At 49.3% G+C, this 16,717-nt stretch overlaps 1 protein-coding gene across 1 annotated transcript in view; it reads right to left on the bottom strand.

Moving 5' to 3' along the window:
• Positions 1–1,438: 1,438 nt before the first annotated feature.
• Positions 1,439–16,717, bottom strand: part of Kcnb1 (potassium voltage-gated channel subfamily B member 1) — a 90,298-nt gene continuing 75,019 nt past the window's right edge. The window contains exon 2 of the mRNA XM_027423363.2: positions 1,439–11,851. Coding sequence (XP_027279164.1) covers positions 9,845–11,851 — 2,007 coding nt within the window. The 3' untranslated portion in view covers positions 1,439–9,844. The remainder of the gene's footprint in view (positions 11,852–16,717) is intronic.

Below are 16,717 nucleotides of genomic sequence, written 5' to 3'. Positions count from 1 at the left end.
TTTATTTTTTATGTTATACTGGGCTTTCTCCTTTAAAAGGAGCATTCAGGGACTGAAGGTAACAGTGAATACTGCTTAGTGGTTAACAGGGGCATGATTTGGTTAGTCCACAAATGTCTGTAAACGCCAGCTCCAGGGGATCTGATTCATGTGTACGTACACACACACACACACACACACACACACACACACACACACACACACACACACACACACATACACACACACCATTAAAAAATAAAACAAATCCTTGGGAAAAATTGAACGTGTTAGGAGGTGATGGATGCTTTACTGAGAAGGGCTGGGTGGGTGTGCTTGTATTGTCAGATCAAAGGATTATTGACAAGTTGACACCTGAAAGAGGTGAGGCTTACTGGTTGTGATAAGCTGGTTGCGTTTTCTTGCACTCACTCTTCCAGGGAAAGTGAAGCTACCAGCGTGGCCCTTCCAGGTCCTCAGCCTCTGAGATGCACATGGCTAGTCTGGAAACATTCATCCATGCAGAAGGGACAGCCAGAGCAAAGGCCCTGGGGTAGATCTGTACTTCATGCATCGGAAGACTGACAGACGGCCAGTGTGTTTGGTGGTGAATGAGGGAGAAGACAGGAGACACAGAGGACAGAGGTGCCCCCTGGGTGGAAACAGGGCTGCATCTCTTGATGAGTGAGGTGGGCATGTCTGAGTAGCAGGAAGGAGACGACGATGGAGCAGGAGGCTCCAGGGAAGAAGATGAGTGCCTGGCAGAACTTACCAAGGACTTGGGCTTTGTGTAACATGTGATTAGAAGTCTCAGGGAAGCTTTCTGAGGACCACCAGGCTTGGCAGCAAGGATTTTTACTTGATGAGCCATTTTTCCAGCTCCAGATTTCTGGTTCTTGTAAGATGTGGCACTGCTATCCTAGGTCCCTAGGGGATAAGGGCCAAACGGAGATGATGGCATGGCGGGTGTGTCCTCCAGCCAGCCACACCCACTGCTTCCCTTAGTCCTGGAATTTAGGTTACTTTGCACCCAACCTCTTGGCCCTGTGGGTTATAAGCTGCTACCTTCTTTGTCTTTTGTTTTGTTTTGGGCTTTGGGGGACTGAGTCTCCTGGAGCAAAGTCGCCTGGAGCTCTTATACTCTGGTTTCCACTCCCAGGAGTGCTGGGATGACAGGCACACACCACCTTGCCTCATCTGTGGTGAGACTTTTTTTTATGGGAAAGGAGTACTAGGTAGAGTAGACATGACAGCCACATGACCAGCTCTGGGTTTTGATTCATGGACACAGCCCAAGATGTATTGAGGGTGGTAAGCTGGTAACATTTTCATGGACTCGCTCGTCCAGGGAAAGTGGAGCTAGCAGCGTGGCCCTTCCAGGTCCTAAGACTTCCAGATTCATCCTTTCTGACACCCAAGCCTCCTCCCTCTCCCAGAAATAAGCCAAACACTGCCAGGCTTGTTTTCTCCGGATCTTTTATTGAACGCTGCAGACTTCATTAAGGGACCATTTGCTTGGAAATTCTTAAACATGTGAACGTTTTTTATAAGACAGGACAGCAGCCGGAGGTCACACAAGGGTCACAAGTCCATCTCACCACATGCAGAAGACAACACTGGGGTTTGGTTGGTTTCCTTGTGTGTACACTAAAGTGCACGTATGAGCACATGCACACCAATGTGCATTGTCACATGTACAGGAAGGACTAGAGCCTTCCACGGATGAAGGTTGAACAGGACCCATGAACACAACCCGAAGAAAAGTGGCTGAGGACCCTGGTGGATTATGGCTAATATGATTGGTTTGGCCCCTTTGAAGGGTGGGGCAATCAGAATGGCTTTGCTGGCAGAGGAACCCCAGCCTTATGCTGTGGGATCCTGGGAGGGGCAGAGGGTCTGAGTTGATGGCATTGGCGTGCTTGTCATTGTAAGGGGGCCTTTTCGGCTCAGTTAAAAGGCGAGAGCATTGGTTCTTACAACTCAGGAAATGAGATCTGGTTACAGACACTGGCTCCCATGTTCCTGCCCTAGTCAAGTCCCAGACCTCCTCTACCCTGGACCCTTGGCTTGAACTACTGGATAGCTACTATGGTCTCCGTGTGACCTCCCTGTGAACTGAAGCAGAACAAGAGGAAGACAGCAGGTGCTGACCAGCCTCAGTACAGGAGGCGCTGAGTAGACCATGGCCCCTATCAGTTTGGGGCTACCAACATTGGGCATTACTGTGACTCCAAACATGATCATAGAAGACATGGTATTAGTGGCGGCAGCTCAGAGAGAAGGTACCCCCACCCTCTTTTTCCCAATTAGCAATATCCCCAGCTGAGACTCCAGCAATGGCCCCTTCACCATACACCCATCTGCTTTTCACTCACACATTCACGTTGCCCCAAACACAGGCTGGATGGTCGCTGTGCGCCAACAGCACACTGACAGATGGCCATGAGTTTCTGGTGTAGAAAAGGGGGCTTCCTGCTCTTTAGCTTAGACCCAAGCCAAATGGGCCTAGAGAAAGAAGACAGCTCCCTGCACTATCTGTAACCACATCTGACTCTTGGGTGCCTCCCAGTCTCAGATGTCTCAAACCTTGAAGGAGCCCAAAGGCTGGGAGCTGTGCAGTTGAGCTGGACCCTTGGGGCCTCTTAAGTACAACCCTGTCTATCCAGACAGAACTTCACTTAGGGAGGCAGAAAGTGTCTGAGCTCTGTGTGTGGCTTGGAGCACATCTAAGTGGGACAGAATTGGGGATCCCCCACATCTCCCCTAACTGCAGCTGAGTGTCTTGGGCAATGCCTCTGTGGGCTGAGATTTTGGAAACTGATTTCTGATTTAGTTTTAGAAGAAAGTGGTTCGGCCAACCCTGGCCTACTGGTCTACCTTGCTGTTCAAAACCACTGAGACCACCTGGGCTTGGGCTCACTCAGAAGTTCACTCATCTCCTCCACAACCAGTGAGGGAGAGCTCACCAGCTCTGTGCTGAGTGGTGGTGGAGAGCAGGAGGGCAGGCCCTTTGGGGTGGAGGTGGGAGCAGCCGGAGCTTTGCTTCTTGTAAAGCAGAATTACAGCTACCTTGGCCTTTTTGATTCTTCTGGATTAATTTTGTGGGCAGAGACCTTTGAAAATCTTAACTATGTTCATTATTTTATTTAACAGGAAAAAAAACAGCCCTTTTGGAATGGCGCCTTTGGATTGCCTGGGCAGTGGCTGGCTGGCTTGTGGTGATCACTGTGTCTCTTTGAGGGCACAAAGTCTAGGAGAAGGGGCTGAAGCACCATGTGGTGGCCACCACAGGTGGGACTTTGTGGGTTGGCCCTTTGCTGGCTGGGAAAGGGCAACATGCGTCTCATCTCCAAGTGGTCCTGGCTAGGTCACTGGGAAGGGGTTAGGCCAATGGTTGGCAGGGTCAGAAAAATTGCAAGGAGAAGGCTTGTGAAGTTGAGTCTCCTGCTGCAACCCTCTTGCTTGGTGCCTCCTGGGATAGCCCCAATCCTATAACCTGAGGTCCCATTAGCTGTGCTCCAAGTCCTTGTCTATGTGGTCTGAACCTGGGCCCAGAATGTTCAAGACACCTATGATACCCACATGTGCACACAAGGCCATGGGTGGACACACACACACACACACACACACACACACACACACACACACAAGAAAGAATTGCTTTGAGTTTCCAGTCCAATTCTGTAGCAATGCCAAGGCCCATTTGTGTATTACCCAGTCTCCCTGTGAATACCTGCAATAAAGTGGGCATCCTGGAGCTCCTTACCCACTATGCACTGTATTCCATGAGCAGATCACCGAACTGATGAGAAAGGGCTTATTTGCTTTCAGTAGGAATTGACCATCTCACGTTAAATGGCTATGTCCTTGGGCCAGCTCCCTGCCCATGCTCTCCTGCTAGCTTTTAGATTTCTTCAGGACCTTGGCTGAGAGGGACAGAGGTAGGGCTAGATGTGGAGAGGAGGGCTCACTTTACTGACATCCCCTTTCAAATTCAGTTCAAATTGCCATTTGGAAATTTCTAGAGAAATTCTAAGGCAAGGAGAGAAGGTCAGAGTGTACCTTCTCTTTCTTGGGAAGACAGCCAGTGTTCACTTATCCAGGTAGGAAACCTGGGAAATATCAGGACAGAACTTCTTAATTTTGTTCATATTCAAAAGCTACACACACACACACACACACACACACACACACACACACACACACACGTGCGCGTGGCTCTGGAACAAACCAGATCACCAGGAATTTTAGTGCTGGGGAAACTGATTAGAATCACCCTCCAAAACAACACATTCAGGAGCTGGAGATGTAGCTCAGGGGGTCAACTGCTTGTCTGACACAGCCAAGGCTCTGCTTAGATTCCCAACACCATAAAACAGAAAGAACAAAACCAATGGGAAGAAAAGAAAATTTAACCACAAGGATAATGAATTTGTGTTTGGGTAAGCTTCCTCTTGGGGTTTCAGTGGGGGACATCATCACTGTCTGAGATGGAGATGGTCCTGGCTCGATCCGAATCTCTGATGCTGGTGGAGCTCAGAGCCCAGAGCTGAGGCAGGTAGGTGACCTTTTGAGCATGGGAGGCAATCTGATTGGCTTTCTTTGTTGTCCTGGGTAAGTGACTGATGGAGAACCCTTTTCACTCCATGTGGTGTCTGTGTACTACCTGCCTTCAGGCTCAAAATCTCCTCGCAGATGAATGCTCAGGGCTGACCAAGGACCAGAGGCTTGGAAAAGTGGAGGCTGGAAAAATACTGATGCCCTTGCCCTAAATTTCACACTTGGCGCTGCTGAGAAGGACTGGGCAGGAAGATCGCAGCTTTGGGCTGTCATTCCTCAGCTTTTGGCTAATAGGCTGTCTGGCCACTGGGTTTTGGTGAGACTGTGACAAATGGATTGGAGACGCAGCACATTCCTCTGAGGTTTGCCAGAGCCTGAACATGCTCTGCTCCCTGGATCCGGTTGGTGGCCCTGGGAAGCAGGATGCTGGGCATGGGGACAGTCTGGCCAAGAGGAACTCAGGAGTGTACCTGAGCTCAGTGATTGCTCGGAGACAAGTTTGCTTGCAGGAGGGTCTTGGTTCCAATATTTTTGGGAACCAGAAAGCTCGGTCCTTTAAGATCCGGGGAGGGTAGGGCTGAGCTCCCGGCAGCCCAGGTCCCAACTACACCTCTGCTTCACCTGGCTTGCTCCTGCACACCTGGATTCTTAAGAGTGACAGCCAGAGGAACACAGATCTGATGAGGAAAGATGCAGATGCCACCCCACCCCCCAGGGCCAGGAACTCAGTCTTCAGGATGTCAAACCCCTATCTTTCCTCACCTCCAGACAACCAGAATCCAACAGAAGAAAAGAAAAAACAGCCCAAGGGGCAGTGAGAAGGAAGGATGGAGAGCAGAAAAGACCAGCTATGTGAATGAGCAATGATAAAATCCCCAAGATATCACTGTTACAAAAGAAATTAGACTAAACTGTTCTATTATAAATATACTAAAATACATATATATATATATATATATATATTTATCTGAACAAAAAAATAGACTACTCTGAGATGTGTGGACATCCTAAGATATAGATACTTCTAGAGCCAGAAAAAGATGGCAACAGAAAATGCAGAGGTAACTTAATTTCCAGGTGTGGCCAGGGCTGGTTTGGGTGGCCCTGGCCTGGTGACATGAAAGCATTTGAGTGTTGTCATATAAACAATAACAGGTTAGGAAATGCCTGGGGCTGGAGTGTTCTATTGTCCTGCTGGGGATCTGGGAGCCCCTTCTTTCTTCTGCCAACTTCTCAGCTATACACACATACAAAGCACACCTCTGAAGGAACACATTCTAGAAGATTTTCCGTGCATCCTTCCTTTGGTTCAATGCAGCCTGTGGTTATTTTACTTGAGACAAGTTGGCAGAGAAATAAGGAAAGGAGAGATATTAATATCTCTATCTATCTATCTATCTATCTATCTATCTATCTATCTATCTATCTATGTATATCTATGGAGACCTGGCTTTACGGACCCTTGTTTGTGATGAATTTTAAATATCCCCTTGTTCATGGACTAGACATTCCAGCCATGACGAGAGTCAGACAAATACATAATAATTACAAATATTGAGAATACATTACAGTTGTATAGACGAGGATGCTGTTGCGTCTTGTGTTTCTTTTACCTCCTTAGAAACTCAGATCTCCTCAGGAGAAGGGGCCGAGATGAGGCTGCAGCTCAGGAACACGGAGGAGGCGGACTGGAAGGCAAGAAAGACTCATCTGGAAAAAGCTCGTGTTCCTAGCAGCTGTTGGGGGCGAGCAGAGCAGGTGAAGGGTGGCTTCCTCATGATTTTGGGTATTTCCTCTTTCCTCAAGACCAATGTTCTTTCCTCTTTCTCTTTTTCTCCTCTAAATTTGCTTAAGATGGAATCCTAGAGAGAAATCCGCAGCCTCAGACCTGCTGTTTTGGGGGCGTCCAGTGTCAAAAGGTGAAAGCGCTGACCTGTCCCCACTCTACCACGGGGCAGGCTTTCCCATGTGATGGGCACACACAGCTGCCCGATGCCTGGCTTTTTCTGATGATGGGATGGATATGCTGGAACTTAAGTTCCCCTGGGTTCTTGACAGTCCTGTTGACTTCATAACTGGACCATACTGGATCTCCACCTCCAGCCCTCGGTGTTACTCAGGGTACCTCACATCATTTTGCTCCGGTTGCTTCAGGGCAGATGGAAATGATCCACCAAGTTCTGGTAGCCTCTGCTTCCATTCCCTGGCTTCCCTCTTCACTACTGAGACCCATTTTTCAGAGTCGGCTTCATCTTGGCAACCCTTCTCCAGCTTTCCCAGTGCATATAAACGCAGGTACCCAGGTCGGCTATGTGTGGAAGGAATGAAACTCAAAGTGTTCCTTGTTAGCAGGTGGAGGCCTGGTAGGAAAATTTACAGTACTCTAACTTGAGTCACACATGGAGGAAAAGCTACTTTCCCACAGTACACACACATAAATGGCTGAAACCACAAAACAACAAACCAGCAAAACCCAAAACAAAACGGAAAACTTTTACGCATAGTTTACACTGAGTTTTTGATGGTTGTTTCTATGGGAATTCTGTTTATTCAGCTAGGAAGGGGTATTCTGAATGTGTCCTTCATTTACTCTGGAAAATGCTACTTTAGGGTCAGACAAAATACAGGAGGAAGGGACAGCCAGGTCCTACATGACACAAGGCAGAGGGGCCTTTGGTTACAAGGAGAGTCGCACCAAGTTCTTAGAAAAGAAAGAAGCCATTTCTACTCTGTACACCGGCCATCGACTTAACCAATAAATGAAATGCCTTGATTTGAAGAAGGGGCAGTAACTTCCTTCTGGCTATATATGGCTATGTTAAGACATGTTTACTTCCTGATATGTAAAATAGACTATATCATCAGTAGGAGTTTTTACAGATAGCTCTAAAAATATCTGAATCGGAAATCACAACTATTTTCTTTTTATCAAAAAGCATTTGTTTTCCCTGAATTTTCACATTTGTGCTGCTGGGTGACGTCTATGGTAAAGAAAAAACAAAGAAGAAACATGAACAATGGTCAACAGAGTAGTCCCATGGTCACATCAACAGGCCCCCAGCACCAGGCTGAGCTCAGCAGGGGACTCGAGTCCCCCTGCTTCCTGCCTCCAGGGCACTGCTGTCTAGGGCGACCTTCACTGTCTCAGCCCCTTTGCATCTGTTTGGAGAAAATTCTGAGGCCCTGAGACAAGTCAAAGTCTCAGTTTTCCTCATTTACAGCAAATACCAAGGTGCACCCCCTGGGGGGAGGGGACCCTGGGCTGCACCCCTTGGAGGGAGGGGACCCTGGGCTGCACCCCCTGGAGGGAGGGGACCCTGGTCCCTGGAGATGCTGAGAAGTGTCATGAACTGTAGAAAACGCTTTGTTTAAGGTTGGTGTGATAACCCTTCAGCATTCCACCTGTCCCAGGTGGCCTGATCTCAGCCATAGAGACAGGAGGCAGAACATGGTGTAAGCCTGCTGATGGGTGGATCGCGCCAATGAACTATTGGGCAGACCAGCCATAAATTATACGAGGACAGGTGATCAATATCATGTCGTTGCTCCATCAGGAAGACACATGCCTGTCACTGTTCTGAGGACAGGGAGGAGGACACTAACTACAGCATTTGGGACATTATCCACTAACACTATAGTAAGAAAACCACATTGCCCCACTGTACTGCAGACAGGCTGACCAATAACACCATCTTTACTGATAGGCAAGCCATTACTGTAGCATCGTGCAGACTGGTGTCACTGAGGAAGGGCCAACAACACTGTGCCACCGAGTTACAAGCAGGACAACGCCAGGTCAACACGCTAGGATAGGAAGACTGACACCAGGAAGTATATCAGAACCTCTAGGGATACACATGAGTACTTATTGCTTTTGGCTGTGCCGTCTGCCTAGATGGCTGCAGGAAGGGAGCATCGGGCTTTCAGGACAGACAGTGACACAGAACACACAATGGCTGGTTGACAAGAAAGAACAGTACAATACCCGACCCCCAGTTGCTGCGCCCTTCAGAGACGTGCATGACTCTTGCACACGGGACTTTAAGAGAGCCCTTCCCCGAGGGCTGAGGACCCCTCCTGACCCATTAGGGATGAGGGGTGATCCTGAGGGGCCATGGAGGAGCCCCAGACTCTAATGTGACAGTAAGACCCACTGTGGCCAGAAATGGGCACAACTAACACCCCAAGTGCAGGGCCACTATGTGGCCCACGGGAAATAGTGCTTGTTTTAAAGTGCGAGATCTTGACACTGTCCCTGGTAGAACCTAGATTAGAAAAACATAAAGTGCTTTTTATTAACTTATTTTTTTTTTAGCTTGAATACCACAGGAAACAAACAAGAAAAAAAAAAAAGAAAAGAAAAAGGAAAAGAAAAAGGAGCTTCTCCCACAGTAGGTATGCTCCTGTGTTCCCCGCCGCAACAAAAAGTAGTCAGAACCCTGCACAGGGCAGTTCAGTGAGGGCTTTTTTTTCTTTTTTCATGTAGAAAATGAAATTTATTATTTTTAATGCTGTTCCTCAGTCACACAGTCTCTTTGAATAATCTATCTTGTTTGCATATTTGATGCTCACATATATTTTGAGTTCAGGCTAGTGCTGTTTGGAACTCTCATTCTTGTGACAGCCCGAAAAGCAGTGGTCTGGTTTATCCCCTTGGCTATGTGCCAACCATCTGAACCCTTCCTTGATTGCCAGGTGGGCAGAAAGAATCGAGTTCAAATTGTCAGCTCACCCTGACAGCATCTCAGAATAAAGCCCTGGGTAGCACAGAATACTGAATCAGTCAAGCCGCTTGCTTGGTTAAAGATTATGCACTGGGACCATGGCTGATGGCGTGGAGAATGCCTCATGATCAAAGTGTCCCCTGTATCCTTCTAGCAGTAAGATCCTGCCATGGAGGTGTTCTTGGAGGATGCTAGGCAACACCCAGTACTACTTGATCAATCCACACTTTCACTAGCAGCTCCTTGCGCCAACGCCCTCTGCTAGCTGAAGCCACAGGAGATGGAGATGGCATACTCAGAGGCTGGGGGAGCCTCAAGAGGAGACTAGAAGTGGCCAAGGCTAGGTCTTAGTGGCTGTGAACTCTGCTCATGTCATCTCAGGAAGGTGCTGTTAAGAGGCATGGTCCCTGTGGCTTGTCTGATTATGCATCCATAGACCTGTCATGGCTCTCAGGGTCTCTCCTGTTGCTGGGGCTCTGCGGCGGCCTTGCGTCTCCAAGGTCATGTAGAACTCAGCGGCAGCAAGCCAAGCATCCATACTCCTTGATTTCTCCTGCCAACTCCTCTCTGCAGTGGACATCTCAGATGCTCTGATCCCCAGTGCTCCCATGCGCTCCTCCTCCGGGCAGCATGCGCATATCAGGGGAGGTATGGTTCTCCAGCTTACACTTTTCTTGAGCTCCGGGGCCTTTCCCAGTCAACCCTTCTGAGGAGTAGACACAGTTGGGCCTTAAGAACTTAGGGGAGGTGGGCAGGGGAGAGCTTTCAAAATGGTTCTTCTCCGTTCTAGTTCCAATGCTGAACTTGGGGCTGGTGCTGCCATGGAGACTCTTGGGAGGACTGGAGTCCACGCTGTAGAGCGGCTGACCCTCATCATCTGTGTCCGTGTCTATGTACTGGTGGACGCCCGCCTCAAAGTTGAATGCTATTGCTGTGTGTTTCTCAGGGGAGCGAGGGGGTGTCCTGGCACTTGCTGTGGTGTAGATGGAGGACTCTGGGCTCAGCACAGGCTTGTCTAAGAGTGAGGCACACTCCAATCCTGCGACCGCAGCTGCTGCGCCTCCTCTGTTCCTAAGAGGATCGTGGTACATCCCCAGAGAGGGAAGCAGCGGGCTGGGATCCCCCTCCATGAAGTTGACCTTGAGTGCCCGGAGCTTCATGGCGTTGCTGGTCTTCATGGAACTCCTGGGGCTCTCAACGAAGAAACCAGAGCGGCTGGCCTCAGGAGTGGGGTTGGCCTCAATGAGTCTCCCACCACTGGCCCCCAGAGCCCCCCGCCAGCCTACCTCTGGAGCTGTGCTGCCCCCAGCCTTGCTGGACAGGGACGCCAGAGGGCTGTGGGAAAATCTGGTGGCTTCAGGGAAGTCAGTGGCACAGCTGATGAAACTGTCAATGCTGGACATGCTCCGCATGTCAATGATGCCCTCGGTGCGTGTGGGCAGCGGGGCCACAGGGCTGGGCATGCTTTCCATCTCTAGTTCTTCCTTCGGCTTGCTCTGTGGTGCCATCTCCTTGGTATTGAGGATGGGCTGGGACTGCGTCTTGGCCATCTTATTGTACATGTCTTCCAATTGCTGGACGTTCAGGTGCTGAGGACTAGAAGACGATCTGGCCTTCTCAGGGGACCCCTGCTCCTTGGTTTCAAAGGACTTGCTCGAGCTGGTCTCAGAGAGTGCCCGCTTGGTCCATTTCCACTTGTTGGGAGACAGGTGGTTATCTTGTACTTTATCCTTCTTGGCCATATTCTCTCCGTTTTTCTCAACTACAATGTCCATCATCTCAATGCTCCGGGCGAAGGCATCCTTCATGTTCATGGACACGATGCTGCCATTCCTCTTGGCTCTCTCCAGAGCCTCTCTCCGCTTGATGGCTTTCTCCTGCCGCTTCTGCTCCTTATAGAACTCCGAGAAGTTATTGACAATAATGGGAATGGGAAGAGCGATCACCAGGACCCCAGCGATGCAGCAGAGACCCCCCACAATTTTCCCCAGGAGAGTCTTAGGGTAAATGTCTCCATACCCAACGGTTGTCATGGTGATGGTGGCCCACCAGAAAGAGGCAGGGATGCTTTTGAACTTGGTGTCATCCTCATCCTTCTCGGCAAAGAAGACCAAGCTGGAGAAGATCATGATGCCCATGGCTAGAAAGAGGATGAGCAAACCCAGCTCATTGTAGCTCCGGCGGAGTGTGAAGCCCAGGGACTGCAGGCCGGTGGAGTGGCGGGCCAGCTTCAGGATGCGGAGGATGCGCATGATTCGAAAGATCTGGACCACGCGGCGTACATTCTGGAACTGCAGCACACTCTTGTTGGATTCTGTGAGGAAGATGGTGACATAGTAGGGCAGGATGGCCAGTAAGTCAATGGCGTTGAGAGGGCCCTTAAAAAACTTCCATTTTTTGGGCGAGGACAGGAACCTCAGCAAGTACTCCATGGTGAACCACGCAATGCATACCGCTTCCACGTGTGCCAGCTGTGGGTTATCCGTGCTCTGGCCGAACTCATCCAGGCTCTGCAGCTCAGGCAGTGTGTTGAGTGACAGGGCAATGGTGGAGAGGACAATGAACATGATGGAGATGATGGCCAGGATCTGCAGGGAGAAGAAAGGGCCCAGTCAGCACCCAGCAAAGCACGACCTTCACACGGTCATCACAGCATTCGAGTGCGTTTCCGCATCTCACCAGTTACTTCACAGCTGACCGAGTTTAAAAAGATAATTTTTGCAAACCTATTTATGACATAGATGGGAAAACCAAGGCTAGAGTATGCAAACAATTTCAAGCTTGCTGACAAGCAAACTTTCTCTACAAAAACCCAGAGAGTAAGACTGTTGGCTGGTGCATTGTGTTGTAGCCAAGCAGTGTTGAGGTAGTAGCAGCCTGGACAAAACGAGAATGAATGGGTATGGCTGCCTCTCAATAAAGCATTATTTACAAAAATGTCAGAGGGCCAAATGGGTATGGCTGCCTCTCAATAAAGCATTATTTACAAAAACTGTGAGTGTTACTGTGGGCATAGTTCTGAGGTACAGTGCTGATGCCTAGGGCTGAGGGCTGAGCCAAATACATTTTACGTCTTACCTCATTGTCATTTGTTTTTGCAGACAGGATCTCACCTTGTTACCCAGGCTGAGGCCTCTCCCTTCCAACATTCCTGCCTTTACTTCCCAAATCCTGGGATACCAGGTGATTCCAGCAAGCACGGTCCATATCCCACTGTTATGTCAACCCTATTAAGTGTTATCCACTCGACTGAAGCCAGAAGCGGAGACATACTCGAGTAAGCCCAGCACTTGTAAGACTGAGGCGGGAGGGTCAGGAATTCAAGGCCAGCCTGCACTTTATGAGACAACACCTCCCAGCCCCACATATCAAAGAAGTGTCATTAGCTCCACTGAACAGTGAAACTCGGCAATTGAGGGGCTGGAGAGATGGCTCAGTGATTAAGAGCACTGGCTGCTCTTCTAGAGGAGCCAGGTTCAATTCCCAGTGCTCACACTGTATGTAGCTCCTTTTTCAGGGGAACCAGAGCCCTCTTCTGGGCTCTGTGAGTACTGTACACATGCACCGCACAGACATACATGCAGACAAAACACCCAAAGACATAAAATAAATAAATAGTATATGGAAGAAGCAGGATTTGAACCCAGATTCCTCTGCTCCCTCAGCATGGTGTGGGGGGAGGCATTCAGTGTACTTGCTCTTTTTCCAGAGGATCCATGTTTGAGTCCCAGCGTCCTAACCATCTATAACTCAAATTCCAGGGGATCTGATGCCGATAGCCTCTGATAGCAATGCACTCACATACATACACCCACCTACCCAATACTCTCCCCCACGTACACAAAACTAAAAACAACAAGTATAAATGTGAGATGAATGCTAAGGATCATTTGATAACAACAGAAAGCCCAGTGGGAGATCTTGCAGGTCACCTTCCCATGGGCAGAGACGTCCTGGATATATCTTAAGAACTGGAGGGGAATATGAACTTTTGGGCCCAAGGCCTCTGCTTTACCATCTAGTCCCCCAGGGTCAAGAAGAGAGCTTGAGGGCTGTGAGAGGGCTCAGTGGGTAAAGGTCCCGAAAGTATGGTGACCTGAGTTTGATCCCTGGCATCCACATAAAGGAAGAAGGAGAGAACTGACTCCACAAAGCTGTCCTCTTGGTGGGGATGTCCTTCTGTGTGTTTCTCTTATTGTTTGATGAATAAAACATTGTGTCCAATGAGGCAGGAAGATAGGAGGACTAGGATGAGGAGAATTCTGGGAAAGGTAGGCAGAGAGGGCCTGCCAGAGAACAGATGACATGGAGCCACCAAAGGAATAAGAGGTCCAGACCCTTCTCTGGTAAGATAAGACCACGTGGAAATACATAGATTAATAGAAATGGGTTAATAATTAAGACAGAGCTAGCCAGTAAGAAGCCCCAGTCATCAGCCAATAATTTTATAACTAATATAGTGTCTGTTCATTTATTTGGTACTGAAGTGGTGATGGGACCTAGGCAGGACAAGAGAACCTTTTCAACATCCCCTGGTCTCTACACACACACTGACATGTGAGCTCTCTCTCTCTCTCTCTCTCTCTCTCTCTCTTTCTCTCTCTCTCACACACACACACACTGACAATGACTGTAGAAGAGAACTGACCAAAAGAAGGGGCTTGATGGATATTTGGATATTTGTTGAGGTTAATGAATCCATCTACAAGCAGATATAATAATGAATGGCTTTGGGAGTTTTTCTGTAAAAATATAAATGAAGAGATATTAATTTCTGCTTAATAATTTCCCAGACTTCTCAGGGCAAGACTGAAACCCTCAGCCTGTCTGTCATGATGCCTGCCTCTTCTCATTGGCCACCCATCCTTCTGCCTGGGGCTGGGGTGGCTCACGGGTTTATGTCCTTGCCTGTTGTTGACTGGATTTGAAATGGACAGAAATTTCAGGCTCAGTCAACTCATCCTGGAGAATCTGTGCTCAGGGATCCAGGAAGCGAATGGCTTGTGGGAGGGTGAGAACTAAATGGTCACAGGGCAATTCCAAGCATCACAGGTGCCTCCCCAGTTGTAGATGAGAGACCATAAAACGTCAGAGAGGAGGTCAGGATGGGGGACTCCGTTGTCAGAGTGTTGGCCTAGCATGAGGGAGGCCTTGGGTTCCAGCCCCAGGACTGCATGAATCAGATGTGGTGGTAAACACTTGGAATCCTAGCACCCTGGAGTGTGGGACAGGAGTGGCAGGAGTTCAAGGTTATCCTTGGCCACTTAGTGAATTTGAGGCCAACCTGGATTATAGGAGACCCTGCTCTCTCTCTCTCTCTCTCTCTCTCTCTCTCTCTCTCTCTCTCTCTCTCTCTCTCTCTCACACACACACACACACACACACACACAAATCAATAAAACCAACCAACCAACCCCTCACTCCCATGAAGCAAAACAGCAAATGGAAACCAGGCCTGTGTTGTGGTCCCCTCCCTTCTCTGACATCATCCCTGCTTTCCCTAGATACAAGGGCCACACCATCTTCAGATCCTGCCTTGTACTGCTGTACCTTGGGGATACTGACATCTCATTCCAGTCATGCGTGAGTGCGTGTATGTGTGAGTGTGTATGTGCATGCATGTGTATATGTGTGCACGTGTGTGTATCTGTGTGTGCGTGCATACATGTGTATGTGTGTACATGTGTGTGCACACGCATGTGCAGATGTGCCCACTGCTGCTCATAATCTGTAAGTGCCAGGTTAGAGGGCTGACCCTCAGCCTTCTCTGTGTGCCCTGCTCCAGCTCAGGGAGTGCCATCAAATGGGACAAGCTGAGTGCATGCGACTGCCAGAGGCTCAGCACACGCTGCGCCCTTGCTGCACTGTGAGCCTGAATAACGGGCCTGACTGGGGTGTCACCCTCTTCCTATGACTTGGCTTTTCTGCAGCTGTCAGCACAAAACATCAGGACTCCCAAACAAAGCCTGTTTCTCTCAGCCTGACACCGAACTGTGGTGTTCCCGATACCTACACTTCTCTGTGAAAAATTCTACAAAGTGACATGCAGACCTGCCCGTTTTGCCTGCCTAGTGACAGATGCATTAAACAGCCAAGATAAATATGTCATCACTCTACAAGAGCAGCTGTCTCTAGCACTGCCACCCTTAGCCTTGAGCGCTGGTCCTTTCTTTGCCTCATTGTCCGTGTTTGCACAATGAGGCTACTTCCTAGGGGGTCTTGCCCTAGGGGACACTTGGCAATTTTTCTGAAGTATTTGGTTGCTACAGTCCATGAGAGGGGTGGACAGGCAGAAGCCAAGGCCAGCATCCCACAAAGCACAAGGTAGCCCCTAGAAAGAGCATTATCCAGGCCCCAAAGTCAATAGTTCTGAGGTTGTGAAACTCTGGGGCAGGTCAGTGGTAGACCTAGAGCAGGGACCTGTGTCTTTGTTAGCGCAGGCTGGGCACAATGTGTGCGCTTGAGTTGGGCAGTACAGGCACAGGCCTTAGGCTGAATCCTGCTGCTTCCTGGTCCCATCTCTGGAATGGGTGTTGGGGGTCTGTCCTTTTAAGAGCTGGGGTATTCTGTGGTCTCTGCCTCAGTTTTGCAGTGATGGCCACCCTGCCAAGGTAGGAAACTGAGGCACAGAGGATTAACACTCTGAAGATCTATATCCTTTATAAGCTGGATGGGGACTTGGGTTCACATCTCAGTGATTTTATTCTTTAGCCGTGTGGCCTTGGACAAGCTACTTTCCCACTCTGAGCCTCCAACTCTTTTATCTGTTGTGGGTGGAAGTAACTGAGCACTTGCCCAGGACAGACACTAAATCTATCTTGTTATTAGGTCATTACCAGAGCATCTATTACCAAACCCTAAAAGCTTTATCTGAATGCCAGATCCAGAAGGCCGTGTGTACAGGTCCTGGCATGGAGAGCCTGTCACCACACAAGGTCCTCCTGGCCCTGGGTCAGGCCTGGACAAGCCCCTGCTTTCCTGGGAGTGGGGCCTCACCTCCTGGGGGTCAGAGCTGGACTCCAGGCTCCAAACTTGGAGGAAGGGGCCAGCCTGGGTGGGGGCCACCTGTGCCCACATTCTCTTTCCATGAGAAGGTCTGGGCCTTGGGGTGCCCTGGGTGTGTCGAGCAGGAGAGGGACATGAGGGAGACTCAGGGCTGCTTGAATTAAGCTTTCTTCAACTGCTTCAGACTGGTAAGTGTTCCCATTGTTGCTGCCACCTTCCTGAGCTTTCCTTGCCCTTCCAATATGGTAGATGAGATGGCATCAAGTGTCCAAATAGCATAGGGTCCAACCCTTCTCTATGAGGAGACTTAGCAGAGAGAAGAGAGGCTGCATTCACAGTCACTTGGCCATCATGGTCAGCAAAGCCATAAGGGTCCCTCAAAAAATTACTTAAGGCATTTGGGGCTCATCAGTTACTTCTCCTGAGTGTGTGTGTGTGTGTGTGTGTGT

The sequence above is a fragment of the Cricetulus griseus genome, chromosome 6 (genome assembly GCF_003668045.3).
Source record: "Cricetulus griseus strain 17A/GY chromosome 6, alternate assembly CriGri-PICRH-1.0, whole genome shotgun sequence".
Lineage (NCBI taxonomy): Eukaryota > Metazoa > Chordata > Mammalia > Rodentia > Cricetidae > Cricetulus > Cricetulus griseus.
The sequence above is the reverse complement of the archived record's forward strand: the minus strand, read 5'-3'. Positions and strand labels throughout refer to the sequence as shown.